Genomic DNA, 19,994 nt, shown 5'->3' with positions numbered 1-19,994 from the left:
GCCTAAAAACTGAAACATGAATATTTTTGTGCACATGTGCTTTATGCAGCTTCATTTGGTGCTTTTAGATTAATTTACCCTTGAAAACAGCTGCGCCTAGGAGGATGTTATTTCTGAGAGTGTCCAGGAACTTTGGAGGCGGGGCCTGCTAGATGAGCATTTCTGATTGGTTGAGTACCCACCCAGTAAGGTAACACACAGCTGTAATTGACTTGCTTTAATAACTCAGGATCATTGATCTTCTTTAAGCCTGATGGTGTGACTGTGTCTGTCAGCTCCCGGTGTTTCAGTTTAAAGAGTGACCCTGTAAACTGGCGACCTTCAGCTGAATGTGTCAGTGGATATCCAGTGTACAACAGCTGTTCAAACACAGAACAAGTTATCAGGAATGCATTTTGTTTAGTTTCATTTACACATATGTCATCATATTCCAACCAGACTAGTATTTAGTGATGATTTAAAACTGCTTAAGAAGGATGAATAGGGATAGGTACCGAGTTAGGTACTTTTATAGGTTCCGATTCACAAAATCCTGCATAAGGTTATATATTAAAGAATAAACATGTTAAATTGAAAAAAAAACATTCCATTTTTATACAAATTGATATCTTTTACCATGTACACAAAAAGTACAGAAAATTGGTACCATTAAGTACCGATACTGATTGCCAGGTGCCAGGCATCAGTACCATATCGTTTCAAATGTGAAAGGTACCCGTCCCCAAGGATGAATCTGCTGAAAGTCGTCAATCAGCACCTTTTGAGTCACCTCTGGTCTTTACCTCATGTTTCATTGTTAGAAGGTGTTTCAAAAAGCCTGCAGCTCTTGTCTCCTTTCTGGTGTCATCAAATCCATCTGAAGTACAATAAAGCACAATCAAAACAAGCCCAGGCTGAATATGCTCCATGCTAACAGGCTAACTGTGGTGCTGCACATACCAATAGCAGGCTGTCTGTTTCCTTTGATGGTGTTACTTACTTTCTCATTGTTGTCTTACTGCACTCTGCTGCTCTGGTGATGTTGTGCAATTCCTTTTAGCCACGTAGTTCCAGGAGTATTTTACCGGCAACCAAAAGTTCTTTATTCTACTTATTTATTTTTTCTTTTGCCCAAATCCCAAACAGATGTTATCACCTGTTCCATAAGTGGTGTGACACAGGTTTGGGGGTGAAAACACCAGTTTTTGCTGTTAATATGAGTAATAACCAACAGCTGTTTTTTTTTTTTTTCTTTTAGGATCACAACAACAGCTGCCTGCATGATGGACCTGCGCAGATACCCGCTGGATGAGCAGAACTGCACCCTGGAGATTGAGAGCTGTAAGTGTCAAAGTTTGTATGAAATTATTCTGAAAGTCACACCTGCAGAAATAAGTCAGCGTGACTGAAGTGGAGTCGACATGGACTGACATGCAGCTCACTTTCACTCTCTCTCGAGTTCTGACATTTTTCATGCACTAAGAGTTTTGGAATTGTAAAAAAAAAAAGGGGCTCAATGATTTTTATTTTATCAGTGAAGCTTTGATTGTGACTTTCCACATCACAGAAACATTTCAGGCCCATTCAGCCTAAAAGAGACAAAATGTGCGTATGTACAACCATGACGACAGCCCTGAGACCGTTCAGATGTGGGAAGTCATATTGGACTTTGTCATTAAACTCTTTAAACCTTACAGTTTATATCTTTTGAATCAGATCTTTCTTTAAATCTCTCCCTGTCTTGTCGAGGTCCACGCAGAGCCTCAGGTCAGAATCTGCTTCCTGCAGCAAACTCTTTGGTCACTGAGGTCAGGCTGTGCTTCACATTGGCTAATGCAAACTGGCATCTCTTGTTCAATCAGACCTGGCTGGAGTGGTTCAGTTAAATAATGGATTCTACCCACATGCATAGTTAAAGTCCCACACATAATATATGCATAGAAAGACTCACTGCTCAGTCTGAGGGTAGTGTGAGCCAGTGGAGTCGTAATGTGACGCTTTGATGACATCATGATATGAAATACTGTATTTACTGAAAGAATAGAAACAGGAGGGAAAGAGTAGATCTGCAACCACCTGGTATTAGCAACATGTTTCTAAAAAAAAAAAATCATATCTGCATAAATACATCCTCCATCCTCCAGCATTTTCTACAGGTATCAGGATGCACTGCACCATGCAGCTGCTGCATGGTAACTGTGCACACAGATGAGAGACATAGCTGAATCTTATCCTTTTGTGCAAAAGTGAAGCCAAAACATCCCTTACAATGGATGCTTAGCTGGCCATTTAGTCTGCACAGAAGTGATGAAACAGGTGGAGCCGCGATGCTGACGTCCCACCCCTTCTGTCAACCAAAACACAGTGAACTTAGTGATAGAGCATCAGAGGTGTGTCCCTCAGGTGTGTCCAGCCCACAGCAGAACTGATACTTGTGTGGGTTTGAAGTGGACACTCATGGTCATAGGAAGTTTAATGACTTGTGTGTTAGTGTTTGTTTCTTCACACTGTTCCTCTTTTACTCTGGAAATCCGGGAGCACACAATGCTACGAGAGCCTCACTGGTCAACACAGCTGTCAATCATGACCTCTTCCTATAGCATCACATAACTGATTGACTTAACTGCAGCATGCTTATTGATATAAAAATAAAGTCATCACTCAAATAAAAGTCATCTTTAACACTGCAGTTTAACTTATCAGGTATCCATTGAGAGCTAACTGAAATGTCCCTAAATTTCAGAAATGTCACCATCCCGACAGAAACGATCAACAGCAACTCAGTGCATAAAACAACAAAGAGGATAAAATGGTTAATAAGAATTTAACCCACCCACAGATGCTGGTCAGAAAATGATTTTTTCTTTTTCCTGTAGATTGGGCAACCAAAGAGCTTGAATTCTTTCTTTTGTCTTTCTAGGAGATGTTTACTTCTTCCCCCGGACATGTTCTTTACAACCATGTCCCCTTCCCCTGTCCCAACAAAGCTCCTCTAATTAGGCTGCCTGCAGGGATGGAAAAGAAAAAAGTTTTTGACCTTTCAAGAAATGTATTTGTCACCATTTTTAATCATGGAGAATCAAATAAAGGGGGCTAGGAAGAAAAATAATTGATTCGTTTATTGTTTTGATACATGATTATTTTAACAAACCTGAGCATTTTCAGATTTTTATACTCTTTACAATCAATTCATATATTGTTGTTGCCTTTTGATATATTGAAATACAACATTTTTCTACACTTCTCAGGTAGATGTGGCTCCTAGTTAGTTTAATAAGACTATTTGACTAAAAATAATATGAAAACACTATATTTAATTTTTGTTTTTGGAGTATATACTTACAATTCTTGAAAATAAAGGATTATGGTTGTAATTTTGTCTTTGAATGAGTCAGAAATCTATTTTTCCCTTTTTTTGCAGAGGTAATAAAAAGACTCTTTTGTCACTTCATAAGAAACTTTGGCATCCTAACTGTTCTTTGTTCTGGTGATTTTAACTCTCTCCAATATGAGAGTATACTGTCATATTTCAAAATCATCTGTAATGTCAAATATATTAATTGGATAAGAAAAAAAAACAGAGGGCAAAATCATAATGAGGCCTTCCAGTAATGAGCAGCAGCTAATTCCCTGAAATCCTGCAGCTGCCTTTAGATAAGATGCAGAATCTGAAGACAGAGACGAGCTGTCCTAATTAAATTGGTCTAATTACTGAAAGGGCAGCGAGGCCTGTTCCACTCAGGTCCAGGCTTTAGCCATAGCCCAGAGACCTGCCAGAGAAAGTTAAGGCAGGCTGTATTATTGTTGTTCCAGTGGAGCCTGTGGGAAGCTGGAAGCAGCAGGCGAACAGAGAATGAGAGGCCGACTCTCTGCGGTTTCACACTGATGATGTAACAGAGATTTATCGTCTCTTCAGCTCCTCTGCTGGAACAAAGTGTGACATCTTCTCTGTGTGGCGCATGATGTTACAGATCTACATATCTTTGATGACTATTTTTGATCATTAAGTATATCATTAATATCAGGTGTTACTGAGAGGATAAGGTTAAAAAATCAGCTTCTAATGTTGCAGCCTCAAGTCTGAACTTCGAGCCCTGGTTTTCAGGAGTTGGACTCTAGCATTGATAACATAAAGATGATAAAAAGCAGGACTCTGATTTTTTTTTTTTTTTTTTTTTTTTTTTACTTATAAAACTTTTTGTCACTTCTCTTATTATATCTTGATTTGGTTGAAGGCCCTGATCATTTACCCAGCTTGTGTCTTCACTGTGCAGACTGTCCTGCTCTGTCTGCCTGCATGCCACTAGAGGTACTAGAGATTTTGCTTTTCACTAATTGTAGAGTTAATTTAAGCAAGATCAGAGTAACATATGTAGTATTTTACAGCTTCAACTTGAGCAAGTGTCTGTCCAGTACAAAAAAGAGCAGTAAGATGCTAAAGTAAAGCCTACTTGTCGATGATGGAGCTGCTAGAAAGCTAATGGTAATGTTAGCACTCAACTACTAGGTTCACTTCAGTCCTCTGGTGCATAGTGTTGACTGCAGTGGACAGCTTTTAAAAAGTCATTTTCTCCTAAATGAAACATCTCTAAGGTGGTCAGTCATTGGAACTGCAAGTGAATTGTCTCTGACTCTAAGGCTCAATCCAAATCGTACCTTTTTAGTCCTTGTTTTACCCCTTAGCCTTTGGGTTTGTGTGTACACTTAAAGTGAAGGGACAAGGGGAAGGGGCAGATGAATGGGGAGGGGGAAAAGTAGCAACTGGGATTGGCCCCCATACACTTGTAGACCCATGCTAGCATATCCTGTCAATCCTTCTAAAAAAGAACCCTAAATGTTAAACAAATACAATAATCTTGGCACGGGCTTTCATAATTTATACATCAGAGGGTGAAATTCTGTAATAATACAACAGCAGAGTAGCAGCTATCTTTGAGTTTAACACATCATTGTGCATCATGTCCCTGACCTCCTTTCCTATATGACATACAGTGAAAGGCTGACTAGGAAGCCATCACTTCATTCTCTTTTCTGCAGGGGAACTACACCAAGCATGAGCGCTGGTCTAAACCCAGCCCCCAGCTGTCAACTCCAGACCAATTCCTGTCTATGCCCTGTCCATCTGCTTGCAGCTAAATGTGTCTGTTCTTGAGTTTCTGATGAAGTCTCACTCTTTTTGTCCCCTGCCTCCCTCAGATGGATACACCACTGATGACATCGAGTTCTACTGGCAGGGAGGGAGCAGCGGCTCGTCCGTCACCGGAGTGGAGAACATTGAACTGCCCCAATTCTCCATCATAGACTACCAGACACTCTCCAAGAAAGCTGTGTTTGCTACAGGTAACATAATAATAATAATAGTGCTTTATACCTGAGAAGATATTTCTGCTACTTTCCAATGAATGTGCTAACTATGGTTTTAACTCTTACTGAGCAATGAAAATCCAATGAACAATATAAATCATACTTATAACTCTGTTGCTCTTTATTTTTATTAACATCATCATCAGTAATTTTTGCCTAGTCCCAGTTTATGTGTAGTGGTGCTTACATGTGAGTGTAACATTTAATGGGGAATTCTGGGAACTAGCCAGTTGCATTTATAAAGCTAGAAGTGGTAAAAAGAAAAAGAGGGAAACATGTTGAAGAATGTGTTACCTTATGCTTTTTTGAATAAATTTCAAAGAAAACTCGTAGTAAACTGTTAGCAAAGGAAACAGGAAAAACATTAGTTTTCACACTCTTCTCTCCCAGTTTTTGTCTCAATTCTGTCCAATCTTAAAATAGAGCAGGAAACAATATGACAATAAGAAAACAATAATCTCAAATTGTTTCAGCTGTTGTCAGTAACTTGTAACAGTTTCAACTTTTTTCCCGTTTATGCCTGCTTCAGCCATCCTGACTTTGTCTTTCAGGTTCCTATCCCCGGCTGTCCCTGAGTTTTAAGCTGAAGAGGAACATCGGGTATTTCATCCTGCAAACCTACATGCCCTCCACCCTTATCACTATCCTGTCCTGGGTGTCCTTCTGGATTAACTATGACGCCTCTGCTGCCAGGGTAGCTTTAGGTCAGTGATGAGTCGATGCTTTACAGGTTAACGTTCATGTTTGATGTCTTTGTTTTGGTCAAAGACTCAAAAACATAACACGGTGATAATCTGTTGTTCTCATTTGCCTGTTTGCAGGTATAACCACGGTGCTGACCATGACCACCATCAACACCCACCTGAGGGAGACTCTACCCAAGATCCCTTACGTCAAGGCCATTGATATCTACTTGATGGGGTGCTTTGTGTTTGTCTTTCTGGCCTTGCTGGAGTACGCCTTCGTCAACTATATCTTCTTTGGTCGAGGTCCTCACCTGCAGAAGAAAGTGGCAGAGAAGGCTGCCAAGTCCAACAACGAGAATAAGAGCAGACTGGAGAGCAACAAAGTGCAGGTGGGGAAGAGCTGTATTGTTGCAGCATCCCATTTTCCAAGTATAACAAAAGTCCCATAAGCCCAACACATGAAAGTGCACACGAAAACAAAGGATGCATATGTCTACCACATGTGAAGAAGTTTTTGAAACAGGGCAGACCTCAGTATGCAGTGGTGACGCAATCAGTCTCAAAATGTGTCCTTCAAAGGATGCAGCCTGTGAACAAAGGCTGAAAAAGAACTCTGAGGTGTAAAATAGTGAAGAAGAGGAAGCTAAAATGTGGTGGACACCAACACAAATAAGAAAAAGAATGTCTGTCTGCGAGTAGTAGTCCTCTCTCTGGCTCTTTTGCTGCTAAGCCTAAGAATAAATCATTTCCCTTGGAGATGAGAGGAGTGATAGCCAGAGCCCAGAGGCCTCTGATTTGCAACGCTACTGGCTGGCCTGAGCTTCAATCTGGGCAGAGCGCCTAATCAACCCCTGGGCTCAGTAGGACAGCAGAGGGAAGCTGTGAAAAGTAAAGTTAGCAACAAAACCTCCCTAAAAAACAAAGAAGTACAACTTTAGAAGAGACTAACACCGCTGCTGCAGGATGCTGGATTTCTGTCAAACGACCTAGATAACCTCTCATTAACACACAGCAGGGTGAAGACTGGCACTAATTCATCAAGCCAGGGGCTTCAGTGTAACTTCTTGGCCCTAAAACTTAGATGTATGTGTTGTAAAACATACAGAAGTCATTTGCATCACCACAATGGTCCCACCCTCTCACCATGCCATGATAGAGACACGTCTCACTGAACTGTGAAACATAAGACATCAGCCCCTCATTGCTTCAGTCTCATTTTCTTACAGCACAGGCTGTGGTGTTGCTGCTATTCTTTTTAGACTTATTCCTGTACATCATCAGGTTGTCCTTGAAATAGATGTGTTGAAGCAGGACAAATGGGCGAGCGTGAGGATGTTAGCAACTCTGACAAGGACCTAACTGATGGTTAGAGGACAGACAGCCAGTCTCACAGCACTTACAGGAGCATTGTTGAGTTTCCACCTCGTGATCAGCGTTCTACTTAAGCCTGGTTTATACTTCTGTTGGTCTGTGTTGGCCTTCCCTAAAACAAAAGCTGAACAAGAAGCTTGATGTGCACCTCCTCCAAAATGTGACTAACTGCCAAACTGACATCGACCCCAAGCCGTGTAATTGGTCCACTGAGCAGGATCATGTTTCTTGTTAACACAAAACTACTGTTAAATCTCAGAGAAAAAAAACAAGAAGAAAATACTGCAGGACAGGAAACAAGCAATCTAACAATCATGCAGACCGCACTGCCCTTGTGTGTTTTGGAGGAGTCTTGCAGATTGATGCAGAGATGTCGTCGGTCATTGGAGAAGTACAACCCTAGCTTAAGACATCAACTCATCTAACCAGCATTCACATAGATGACACATTACCGACACATCTTAGAACACCAGGCTGCCAGTAGGGCTACATATAGCCGGCTATTAAAATACGCTACAAACTTACAACGTTCGCTTGTTGTCACGTTTCAAACAACAGCGCTATATTTGTGAAATTCTAGGCCGAAAGGTGGCGCTATAGCTCAGTTAGAACAGATCCTCCTCACAGCACGTTTAAATGAATGGAAGATGAACGATACTATGATTATTTCCTCCCTCCCCAGGTTGATGCTCATGGAAACATCCTTCTGACCAACCTCACCAGCGAGATGGGTGGAGCAGATATGATGGGTGCCCTCAACGACCCTCGGGCCACCATGTTTTCGTACGACAGTGCCAGCATACAGTATCGTAAGCCCATGACTAGTCGAGACCTGTACGGCCGGCCGGCCATCGACCGACCGATGGGCCACAAGAAGGGCAGATTGCGAAGGAGGGCCTCGCAGCTCAAAGTCAAGATCCCGGACCTCACAGATGTCAACGCCATAGACAAGTGGTCCCGTGTTGTTTTTCCAATTGCTTTCACCTTCTTCAACCTAGTCTACTGGCTCTACTACGTCCACTAGAGGGCCTCAGCAAGCCTGTGTGGCAGCACCACTGCTTATGATGGGTTTGAAAAGCTACCTAGGTCTTGTACAGGGATGAAACTAGCGGAGCATTCAGTCCATTTGTATAAATCCGGTTTTGGAATGAGTAGAACTGGATATCTTTTCAATGTAAATACAATTGAATATATATATAAAATATATATAATACATACAGAGGTATAATTTATTAAAAATCACTTTTGCTGTACTCGTCCACACAAAATAGATATAGATAAAATATAATATGGATTTTAAGACACAGTAAAGGTTCACAGCTATGTCCAAACTTGCCAAAAAGACTTTGGTGACTCCAACTTTACTGGCAATGATCTTTGATATGGTCTATTTCTTTACCTTACCTTCTGTTATCTCACTTTTTGCATGTGAATGAAACACAGATTTTATTTGCTTATAGGAAAAAAAGAGACAACAAAGCCCAAAACAAAACAAGTAGATGACAAAAACAGTTTTTAAGAGTTCTCGTGATTAAAGCTCATTCAGCCAATCAGCATAAGCATTTGGTTGAACTTTGAGGAGCAGTCTTTATTTGGATTTAGCTTGGGTATGTATCAAAGTGCTGAAATCCTTTTGCACTGAAAACCAAACTCGGGTTTCTTTTTGTTTCCGTAAAGAGAAAAAAAAAAAAAGAAGAAAAGCTTTGCATGGCTCTCTGGGCCACTCTGTATTATATTCATTATACTGTATGCTTTCGAACAATCATTGCATTTAAGGCTACTACAGGGCCCATGTTAATTGGAACTCCACACTTATTTCTCAAAAACAGAGTGTAGTCAAATTTATACCTATGACATCCTCACATCTGGGACAATGTAAAATGTGAAAACTCTTGAAAAGAAATCAGGTAAAGACTGACCGATGATGTCACCACACATCTAAAATCACAACCACGGTTACGAGCCCTGATAAAACACGCTGCCGGTGCTGCAGAGTGACACTTGAAATCATCCTGCACACTGCTCTGAGCTTCATCCATCTTAATTTGTGGCACAAGTTAAGGGCAGAAATGAGATAAGAAGAACTTTTATTTTTTACAGGATTACCTGTGAGCTCCTCAGGCTCTTTCCAAGGCTAAAAGAGTCAGGGCTAAGGACCAGTTCACAGTTGTACCAGAGTTCAAACTTGTGTTGAGGACTTGAAGTGTGGATACGAACATTTAGCAGAGCACAAAGAGTAAAAAGTAGCCAGCTTGTCAAAAGAAAAGAAAAATGATGCCCCCTTCCTTGTGGTTCATGTTCAAAGCTTAGTCCACAGAAAGAACGGCCAAGAAGCAAGTGTAATATTCATACACCAAACGTCAGTCTGTGTTCATAGAGCTGCAAATAATGTCATATTTATCATCATCCCTGTCTATGAATTTTCCATAACCTTCAACTTTTAAGTACTCCGAGCTGCCCAACCCTCACCTCATCAACATCTAGTTTTTCTATTCCCCTCACCAAATCATTTTCCCTCCCACCTCTTCATATCAGACAGTTCAATAAGCAGGCCTACACCTCCAAACGTGGCTAATGTGGTCGATCGGTAATACCAAATAATGGGGATGTAACGCTTCTCCACAGCCTATGTGACATCAAGAATCTGATGGGATGCTTGTATTTCCAATTTTAACTCGGCTTTCAGGCAACATAACTGTACTTTGCGCTGAAAACAAACATGCTTTTGTTCTGAAAGGGCACTACCAGCTCTTAGAGTAAATGTAAACAGCTAAAAAATGTGGGTTGTGTCAGCGTCCTCTAAAGAGATTTGAGTTCTCACACTGTCATAACCAGGGATCTGTGTATTAAGTCAACTGATTTATTAATCATTGTCACATTTGGCAGTTTGCATCAAAATAACTTGTTTTGTCCAAGCTGCAGCACAGCACCCAACAACCAGATCTGTAGCTCCAATCAATAACTGCTACCATAATGCTGAAAAATATCTACGACCTGGATGTAATCAAGCACAGACAGCATCTTGCCATGGTTTGTCAGTATATTGATCTAGTAAATGGAGATGAAGTTGTATGTTGGCTGTGTTATGATAAAATGGTACACAAACTCTCCACCAGAGACATAATGAGCCAATACAGACGTGAGGATGTTGACCTAGAGCTGAAGCCAGCTTTGCTACTGCTAGCTACATTCTGTAAAGCACTTTTGAATCAGTGGTACTGTGTATTAATTTAAAAAATGCTGACTGTCTCTGAATTAGTGGGTTATTTGAAATCAAAATTTCTTCCAAAACACCTGTATCCTCTGTCAGGTCTCCAAGGTGACGTCTGTGTGAAGAAAAAATGGTTGTGCATACTCAGCTGCGGAATATTTACCTGGTGCTGCCATTTCTGTACCGAGCAGCAACCTCTGGTCTTAAAAACAAGAAGCCCAAAAGGAAGTGCTCAAAAATGCAGTTCCTTCAGCGTCCACTTGAGGCTTGCTGCAGAAACACCAGAAACCAATCACACTCCATGCCAAAAAAAATAAATTAGCATATCAACAGCCTGGTTAAAAAAAATGTGCAGGCTTAAAAGAGACTTAAGCCCTGCCTTCTAACGTCACCCCAACTCAAACAAGACTGGGTTCAGTTCTACATTTACAATATGGCCCCCATCAACTCTGAATTTTAAACAAATGGGTGACATAAGGAACACAATATGCAGTCCGTGATCTGTACACTTCTCAGCCACAGACAAAAGAGACGTGAGGATGCCAAATAAGAGAGGTCAAAAGCATAAAGTGCCCCCTGCTGTTTAAAAAGTGAATTTATCAACAGATCATCCTATAGGTGAACTGATATTCATCTGTCTGGTGAGGTAGTGTTCCATCCCTCAGAAACAAATCAAAAACATCCAGTCGTCTTAAAATGACGTCTGCTGTGAGAGAGGTTTGGACTTCAAATTAAATATTTTAGGGATACATTGGTCCAATTTTTTTAGGCCTGATACCTGGGCTTTGGTATTGTGAAATCTGATCTGATCAAATATCAGTAACAATTTAGTTTTCTGTTTTCTTTAATATGTGGATGAGACTGAGACTTACTAGCTTCGTAAACCAAACTGAAATTTGGCCGACACCTGGTTCAGCTTGGTGAATCCCTAGTTTATTTACACGTATCACTTATCATTCTTTTGACTTGACCTGTAGTACACATTCTCCACATCCACATAAATCTGTTCTGTAAAGAGATGGTGGAGCTGGTATCCCAGTGAGTTTTGAAGGTAGAGCACAAGAATTGCCCATTTGCCACTGTAAGTTCTGTAACCTACCTGCAGAGCTTTAGCTTTTCAAAGGAACCTGTAGTTTGTGTTTTAAGCTCGATTTTCTTTCTGCTTGATTTGATGTGAGAGGCTCGTACCCCAGAATCCAAGGAGGAATGATTGTGTTGTATAATCCATCTATCATCCCAACAGCGTCCACAACTAGGCTCTGTTGGTCTTTTTAACTTTATAACATGACTCCCCACATGATGCACACTCAGCGCTGCTGTTCTAAATGTCATTTATTGCAGCAAACCAACCCAAGTGGCTCAAGATTGCTTAGAAACACACTGAATTGATTATTTGTGGGTATAAAAGGAAAAGTGATTGTTCAAATTCAGCTAAACGTAAACATTTGGAAACATTTAGCCAGTTCCCTGTTTATTTGAAATATAACACTTAAAAGAAGTAGTGCCAAAAGTTCAAGACATAAGAAGAAAAAACAGGATACTTCATGATAAAGATTCCTCGGTTTGGGTCAGACTTTAAATGTATGATAACTGCAACTCTAAAGTGAGGACAAAAGCGACCTGCTTGTCTTATCAGGGCTTCAAAACAAAACAGGAAAACAAGATAGGCTTCTACAGGACACACAATAGTAGCAGTGTCCTCTCTCCTCATGGCTGAATATTGTGCCTTTTACCAAGAATCTCAATATTTTCACAGGGTTAAACTTAACTTCTATCTAGAGAGTAGAATTGAGAACAAATCATCTTGTACTTTTTTTAGATTAAGGAGAAGCAGAGACAGATGTGGACTCTTTACGATCTTTTCTGAGGCTCTACAGTACAGTTCCATTATCTAAGCGTAGATTGTAGTAAGACATTCCAGCATTATGATGACAATCTTTTGAATTCAATGCTGAAAATAATCTCCTGCAAGGTCTCCATGATGTAAGTGATGCTGTTTCTGGAGCGAGCGCAGAAAGGGCGGACGAACCAACAAAACCACTCGGCTTTCTTCACAATAAATGACCCGGAGCAGATGGACTCATGATTTCTGTGAACGGGTGAACTAATGGAAGCCCTAAACAACCAGTTTGCCCACCGGCTGTGAAGGGGGGGGACATGTGCTGGACTCTTATTGTGTAAAATTACTGTACAATTTTTCTCTCATGCTCTATATGTGCTCTCAAGTGGAATGGAGAGTGGGTGAGTTTGCATGTGTGTGTCTTTCTGCTTGCTTACAGGCCAACATGAGACACTGTGCAGGACTGGTTGTATGGATGTCTGTGTATGTATGTGTGCGTGTGGGGGAGCCTATGGATGCGTGTGAAAGGAGGAAACACAAAATATGAATTCTTTGTGTCAAATTATAGAGACTTCAAAGAATTTAGAGTTTAAATAAAATTGCTGACATCTCTACCAACAACATTAAAAAGTCTCTTTTTGCCAGTTTCTTTGAAGAAGTGTGCTACGCTGTTTTTGGTGTTGCTTTTAGAAACACCAAAATGTACACACGCAGAAGAGGATTGTTGAGGATTTTGGTGGGATGAAGAGACGTAAACTCGGAGATCAGAGGACTATGTGTTTGGTGTCAGCAATGGTCATGCTTTTCAGGGATGAAGTCCTCATTTTAAATGAGCACCATCACCTCCTGGGGTAAAGAGGTGACTCTTTATAAGCTGTGCACTTGTTTTGGAAGCAGTTGAAGTGGTTCACGGATATTGGTTGTATTTGGAAATGACCAACTTGAACGCTGATGATCTCATTCTTAACAGTGGATTATGAACAGGCGAAATTATAAAAGTGAAAACATTTTAAGATCACTGATAAAGTCCTCAAAACTTGTTTCAATTTTCTTTTAATAGACAGGACAGCTGAAGAGAAAAAGGAATCCTGTGGTGTAGAGAAATCAAGAAATCCAGCCTCTGCATACAGCCTTCACCACAGACTGCAGAAAAGCTGCTGTGAGTTTCTCAAACCACCAGAGGCTGCTGTGTTTGCATGAAGTCTCCAGGCTTCATTTTCTAAGTGTGACGTCAAAGTAAAATATCTGCTGTCTGGGTATGATAAATGTGGGTTAAGTCTTTAAATACTGTATCTCATGAGTGCGATCAAGAAAAACACACCGCATCTTTCACAAGAGGAACTGTAACATCTCCATTCACTGATTCTTCATGTCTTCGACCCAGCTGAATACTGTAGACTTAGGAGGGCTGAGGTCTCTACAGAGACTGAAGGTCTGCAGAGGAAGTGTGGAAGAGATGCCATTAGTCCAGTTAGCATGTATGCCGCTGACAGCAGCAGTGCTCATTCCCATGATTAATGTGAAGCTCTGGAGTGAAGACTGATGCCATTAGCACATTTAGCTCCACTCTGTCTGTCGGCAGTTGTGCTTGTTCACATTATTAATCATTCAGCTGGCTGTCTAATCGACTGGAAGGCTGCTGTCGGGATACAAACGTCACACCTGGACTGGCTCGGAGCATGCTGGGAACTCTCAGCCTCCTTTCCCATTCCACATGTATTTCTTTTCTTTATGACTGCCTCAGGTCAGTCTTACAACAGAAACAGATTTTACCTGTCGTAGAAGTGTAAGGACTCACTGTCTCAAATCAGCTGCCAATCTGGTCAGTAATGACCAGCGTACCCTGGCAAGTGCAGTGGATTGGTAAGTACAGACTCTTTTTCTTTTTCTGTTTTTTCTTATATATGCTCAGAGTCACTACTCCCAGAGTACTTTAAGACCACATTTCTTCCTGTAACTACTTCTACATATCATGACTTTAAAGCATACTCATAGTGACAGCTTTAGTTACCTGGTTAATACAGGTGCATCAAAGCATACGTCACCAAGCAGATGTTTCACTGAGTATGTAACAGAAATGTTCCCCACATTCAGAATAAAGTTGAAGAAAATTAAGACACAATGGATACCCTAACCTCACGTTTGACTCAGGTGACACTTTAAAAGCAGTCTGCTGGATCGTGTTTAGCACACATGGTTCTGTCATTTTCAAGGTGAGTAGTTTTTCTTTCTGCATCCCCCGCAACAATTCATGTACATTCTACCATCTATAAAAAAAGAAAGAAAAACAAAGGATGCTTTTTTGAGCAAAGGCAAACATAATAAAGAAAATGGCTTTTATTTTGACATGTTCATAACACAAAAGAACATAAAAAAGAGTGAAAGTGTTCAGACAAATTAAATCGTTGACTTCCTGGAGATGAAATGGGATCAGCAGTCTGTCCCTCATTTCAACTGCAGCACCACCTGAAAGAAACAAATACACACAGTCACGAGCAGCTCGCTGACTAACAGAGGGAGGATGAACACGGTTCATTTAGAAAGTCTTTATTTTCACCCTCAAAGAGATCTGTGTCCTGTCTGATCCATCAGTTTAAACACAGACAGTTTTATTGTGTTTTGTTATTTTACTCTAAAGGTGTCAATGAGCTAGCTAAAATTAGCTCTTCAACTGTTTAAAGCTATACTTTGTGGGTTCACCTAGAACTGCCAAACCCCAGGCATGATTTTTTAGGATATTAAATGCTCTAAAAAAAAAAAAAAAAGTACAGGTAGAGGTGGAGGCTGTTAAAACGGTTCTGATTTTAAAATCAGAATTTGAAACATACGATTTTTAATACAGTGTTTTCTACACAGATGAAATTACACTGCACAGCTTTCAAGTTTTTCAATAAGGTGATATTCTGTTTCCACATTTTCGGTGTTGGGAACATTTTTGACTTCTACCCTCTAGTGGGAAAAATATTACAACATAAAGAGAGTGTTAAAGGAACTATAGAAAGGTTTTCTTTTGTCAGTAAATCACAGGAAGGATCAATATCAGCCATATATTTGACTGTTTCTTGTACAATCATTTCATTTCTGATCCTATGAACTTCAGGTCTTTAATCATTGGCTCTAGAAAAGGTTAAGAATATAAAAGTTCACATGTGCTATAAATTAATATAAGAGCTGAAAACTGTGTGCATTTTGACTTAAATTAACTTGTGTGTGTTAATGTATGAGGATACAATATGGGGCTGAATAGACATAACTGTTTCATAACTTTAAACTAATGGAATCACAAACCCTGCATGTCTCAAGAATGCAAGACCCAAACTCTAGACTGTGACAACAGCACCGTCTAGTGTTTGTTCTTCATAACTGTGGGGAGCAAGGGGAGCATTTCCATGCTCCTATAGTCTAAATATATTCTGCTGTAATTACATATTATTAAGTCATATTGTTCAATTGTAAGTTTCAAAACCCACTCAATATAATTTATGGTTAGCTACTTTCATCATGATTAATTAAACATTTATAGTTGATTGCATCTAATCAGAGTTTTTAAAAAAGAGAGGGGTTTATATTTCGCTGTTAGTACTCTTGTTTCCTACCCATAGATTGTAAACCCCAAAGGCCAAAAGTTTCATCCTCACTTCTATCCTCTATCCTCTATCCTCAAACTATCCTCAGTGACTGTTTCCAGCTCCCTCTTTTTGCTGTCATCAAACCCTGGTGATGTGAAGTTTTATAGAAGTCTCTGCAGCATCCACTCAGTGAGGGATAATATGGGGGCGTGTCTATCAGTGGAATCAGTATCCTCTCTCCTTTCTCCTTTCTCCTCACAGTTAATGCTTTGGGACACCACTCAATATGGCGGTTTAGAAAGCACTTCCCTTGCCATGGGAGAGAGGAGACTGCAGTTTGATGCTTTGGGATTCACCCATATAGTTCTGTCTCTGTGAAAGGAGTAACCCCTTAAAGGTAGAGCCCAGATTTAAAGGGCTCCCCCTGGTGGCTTACTGCAGTATTAAGCCTGCCCCCTCTATGTTAACAGATGGGATGCGTCAAACTATGGTTTTCAAAATACAGGTCCAACGAACATTTGTTAAACCTGGTTACTTTAACTGTAGTTTTTACCATTCTAACTAAAGTTAGAGTTCATTTTTCTGACATTTTTGGTTTGAATTCATTGTCTGATGCTAAAGAGGGTGTGTGACATCATTATTGACAGCTGTATTAGCCAATAAGGCTTCTGCTGTGTGCTCCAGGTTATTTGAGTAGAGAAGACCGGTAAGAGGAAACATAACAAACACTAACATAAGAGTGAAGAGCGTCTGCTTCAAAACCGCACAAGTGAACTCAGCACTTCATCTCATCTTAATCCAACTCTGAAGCTGCATGTTAACTGACAGGAATCCTTAAAGTTTATCTTACACAGGTTTGAAATTGAAGACATATCACCTGAGGTGTCTACATCACACACCTTATTAGCAGCCTCTAGTGAAGTGATGAGTGTGTTCAGCTCGTCTCTGTTCATCTCCATGGTCACAGAGCGCAGGCCTGTGTTCTCTCTTACATCCAGACTGAGGCTGAGCAGAGGAGTGTGCAGAGATGAGATCTTATCACTGGACAGGGCTAACTGCAGAGAGGAGACAGAAAGCACAAAGAGTTTATTTAGACACAACAGCCATGAAGAAGTGCTTCATTCTGAGAGTAGTAGCTTTGAACATGGCTTTGTTTCCCCAGAATCAAGCTTCTGAGATAGCAGACCTAAAATCCATTGAGCCTGGCAATGCAGCACAAGCTGTAAGGGTGAGAATATCTACTTAAATTCTGAAGCACTAATACCTTGTTAATTCAGGGAAAAAAGCAGATTTGTTGTTTATTTAAAACTCTTCCTTTATTGTTTGTTTGATTTTTTTTATTTTCCTTTTTGAGGATAAATTTTAAAAAAAGCTTGGATTCTCGCTTGTCAAATCTAGATCCTCTCCTGTGTGAAGACAGCTATTCAGGTCTGGGTCTAAACAGTTTTTGAGGCCTTTATCTTGCACTTTGTAAATAATTCTACAGTAGTACTTTTATTTCTTGAGACTAGATTACCTCTAGATTGTTAAAAAAAAAACACTCATCAGCTTTTAATTCTTGCAAGATGCAGCACTAATTGTCAGACATCTTTATAAGTAAACGTTTCCTTTTAGCCATTGTCTTAACAAAAGGTTTTTAAAGATGGATGTGGAAATAAATCCTCTGTGCCACCTTCAGCTGCCAGTCAAAGTCTTGCAGCGTGGCTGAGGAGATGGAGTTGGTTCTGTCCAGCAAAGCGCGAAGGATCTCTTCTCGTCGGGCTCTCAGTACACTCAGTAAAGTGTCTGCATGACTGCTGCTGCTCATACTCGACAGCCCGGCCAGCACCTGTGCACAGACAGAGAGGAACAGAAAATGTATTCACTGCTGCTGACACTGCTGATGGTCTGTGATTACTGCATGAAGTAGAAAAAGAAATCTGCCTTGGCACAGAGCCCAGGCCTTCTGAAGAAACAAATGAATGAGCTGTCACAAAGCCTTTAATTTACAAAGTAAAAGTCTAAATACAGTATACAGTGATCCTACAGTAAAACAATACAAGAGCATTTACAGCCTAAGCTTGAACTGTTGGGTTTTCTTGCCTCTTCATCTGAGCTGTTGCTCCCCACTGCCACACGGAAGAAGGCTGTGAGGGAGTTCAGGAGGTCCAGCCACTCCTCCAGGCTCCAGGTGGAGCTGAAGTCCTTTCTGGATGGAGGCTCCCGACCACAGAGCCCATCCACCACCCTGTGGCACAGCTACAAAGCAGATTACACTGTAAGATTTAGATTCATTTATCTAAATCCTCCCCTCCCTTCATGCAGAGATCCATTTAACAACCGTTTGCTAAGGCTAAATAGATGTGGAAATGAACTGCTTATATTGTGGTTTTACCTGCAAATGTGCATTTAACTAATTTCTTACTCCTAGTACATTTTTGTGCTGTAGATTTCTTTGATTTTTTTTTTTTTAATTTTTACAGTTCTGAATTTCACCAGCAACCAGCATTGATGCTTTTTTATGTTAATTGGAATGTTTTCATATTTAATACAGATCGTTTTTATGTAATGACAAAATGCATACAGCTTATTAATGTAAATTCACGCATCAAGATAAATACAAGAGAGAAAAAAGAGAAATGCCAGGGCAGGGTTAAAACCACAAAAATCAGATAAATAAACGTGAAACAAAAAAGTAAGCTATCTAGATGTGTTATTGCAAAAAGCCTTTTATATTTACAAAAGGGGGACTTAAACAGGAATGATACTAGTTTCTTTTTGATTATTTCCAAAATGACACATATCGAGGTTTTCATTTGTTTGTTTGTTTGTTTTAGTTTTATTTGTAAAATTTGTGAAGTGAACTAGAAGTATACACATGAAAGTAAAGAAGTTAACAGTGTAACGTTTATAGCAGGTCATGTCAAGGTGTGCAGAAGAAGAATAAAAGAAAGGATGGTGTATACACCGTCAGCAAGTTTTTATATAGTGCATTTAAAATTGAAAATTAAAGCTAAATAGAAATAAAATCAAAAACTAAAAAGTAAACGTTGGTCCACACTAGGAAAGCGTTCATGGCAATGTGCAGATTATAATTTCAGATATGTGATGATGAAGAAGGAAATGTTTATCCATCCTCTAGTTTCTAAACCCACTCTTTAGGCTTATTACACTTTGACAGCACAGTGACTCATCGTTCTCAGACCAACAAAAATAAAAAACCCGGACTAACCAACCTAATGTTGTGTGAAAGTAGCAGTGCAACCACAGGACAAGGTTTCGGTTGGATGGTTCCTTTAATGTTTGGGGAACGTTAGGTTTTGGTAGGTTTCAGTGTAACCAAGGGGGCGTTCTTTAAACGTAAGATCTTGGTTTGATTCTAACTATCCTTTGAAAACCATAGGCTAACGTTCCCTTTACGTTCTTTGTTACTATGAGAAACTGTAAAATATTGGATGTTCGACTGTACGATCTACGGGATCTCTGAGTAAGAAGTAAGACGTGTTTCAGATTAAGTTGTCGATCTCTGTATGTGACCTTTCTGTAACACTCACTGAAAACACTAATTGACCGTCCCCGTTTCTGCAGAGCCTCTGTGTGACTTACCTTAAGGCAGTCTCCGACAGGTAACCTGCACAGTGAATCCACCATGTTTTCATTTGCTTCCGCCTGACGATCAGCTGACACCCGTCACGTGGTTGACTAAGCTGCGTTCACATGATCTGGAAAAATCAACTTCATCACATCAAACCACTTATTTGTACGGCCTGTCAATGCTAGTATATGGGTTTAATCCACTATGTTATCTAGTGGCTACAGGTTACTTTGTTTTGCGATGAAGGACAGTATCAACTTTCACTTGAGTGAGTTTAATGTAGAAAACCGGAACTCCATTCCAAGATCTCTAAAATTTCTCTGACCTTCACCATCGACTCGAAGACAACAGGCAGCGATCTGTTTTTATTTTGTAATTTAGACATATTAAATTATTTTTC

The 19,994-nt window shown here is 40.1% G+C and overlaps 2 protein-coding genes across 3 annotated transcripts in view; one reads left to right on the top strand and one right to left on the bottom strand.

The window, feature by feature from the left end:
* Positions 1-13,081, top strand: part of gabrb1 (gamma-aminobutyric acid type A receptor subunit beta1) — a 59,181-nt gene extending 46,100 nt beyond the window's left edge. For both annotated transcript variants that reach the window (XM_074692764.1, XM_074692763.1), the window contains 5 exons: positions 1,238-1,320; positions 5,176-5,319; positions 5,895-6,047; positions 6,165-6,418; positions 8,083-13,081. In XM_074692764.1, the coding sequence (XP_074548865.1) occupies positions 1,238-1,320; positions 5,176-5,319; positions 5,895-6,047; positions 6,165-6,418; positions 8,083-8,424 (976 nt within the window). In that variant the 3' untranslated portion in view covers positions 8,425-13,081. The remainder of the gene's footprint in view (positions 1-1,237; positions 1,321-5,175; positions 5,320-5,894; positions 6,048-6,164; positions 6,419-8,082) is intronic.
* A 1,682-nt stretch (positions 13,082-14,763) lies between these two features.
* commd8 (COMM domain containing 8) lies at positions 14,764-19,781 on the bottom strand. The gene is made up of 5 exons (XM_074691788.1): positions 19,606-19,781; positions 18,103-18,258; positions 17,693-17,848; positions 16,920-17,075; positions 14,764-14,917 (listed from the first exon to the last, which is right to left on the bottom strand). Exons 1-5 carry the CDS (start codon positions 19,648-19,650, stop codon positions 14,897-14,899), a joined length of 534 nt encoding a protein of 177 aa, XP_074547889.1. The 5' UTR covers positions 19,651-19,781; the 3' UTR covers positions 14,764-14,896.
* Between the last annotated feature and the right edge of the window lie 213 nt (positions 19,782-19,994).

This window comes from Halichoeres trimaculatus, unplaced genomic scaffold (genome assembly GCF_033239565.1).
Source record: "Halichoeres trimaculatus isolate MK-OKI-2021-1 unplaced genomic scaffold, fHalTri1.1 fHalTri1_scaffold_17, whole genome shotgun sequence".
Lineage (NCBI taxonomy): Eukaryota > Metazoa > Chordata > Actinopteri > Labriformes > Labridae > Halichoeres > Halichoeres trimaculatus.
This window is presented reverse-complemented; position numbering and strand designations above follow the sequence as displayed.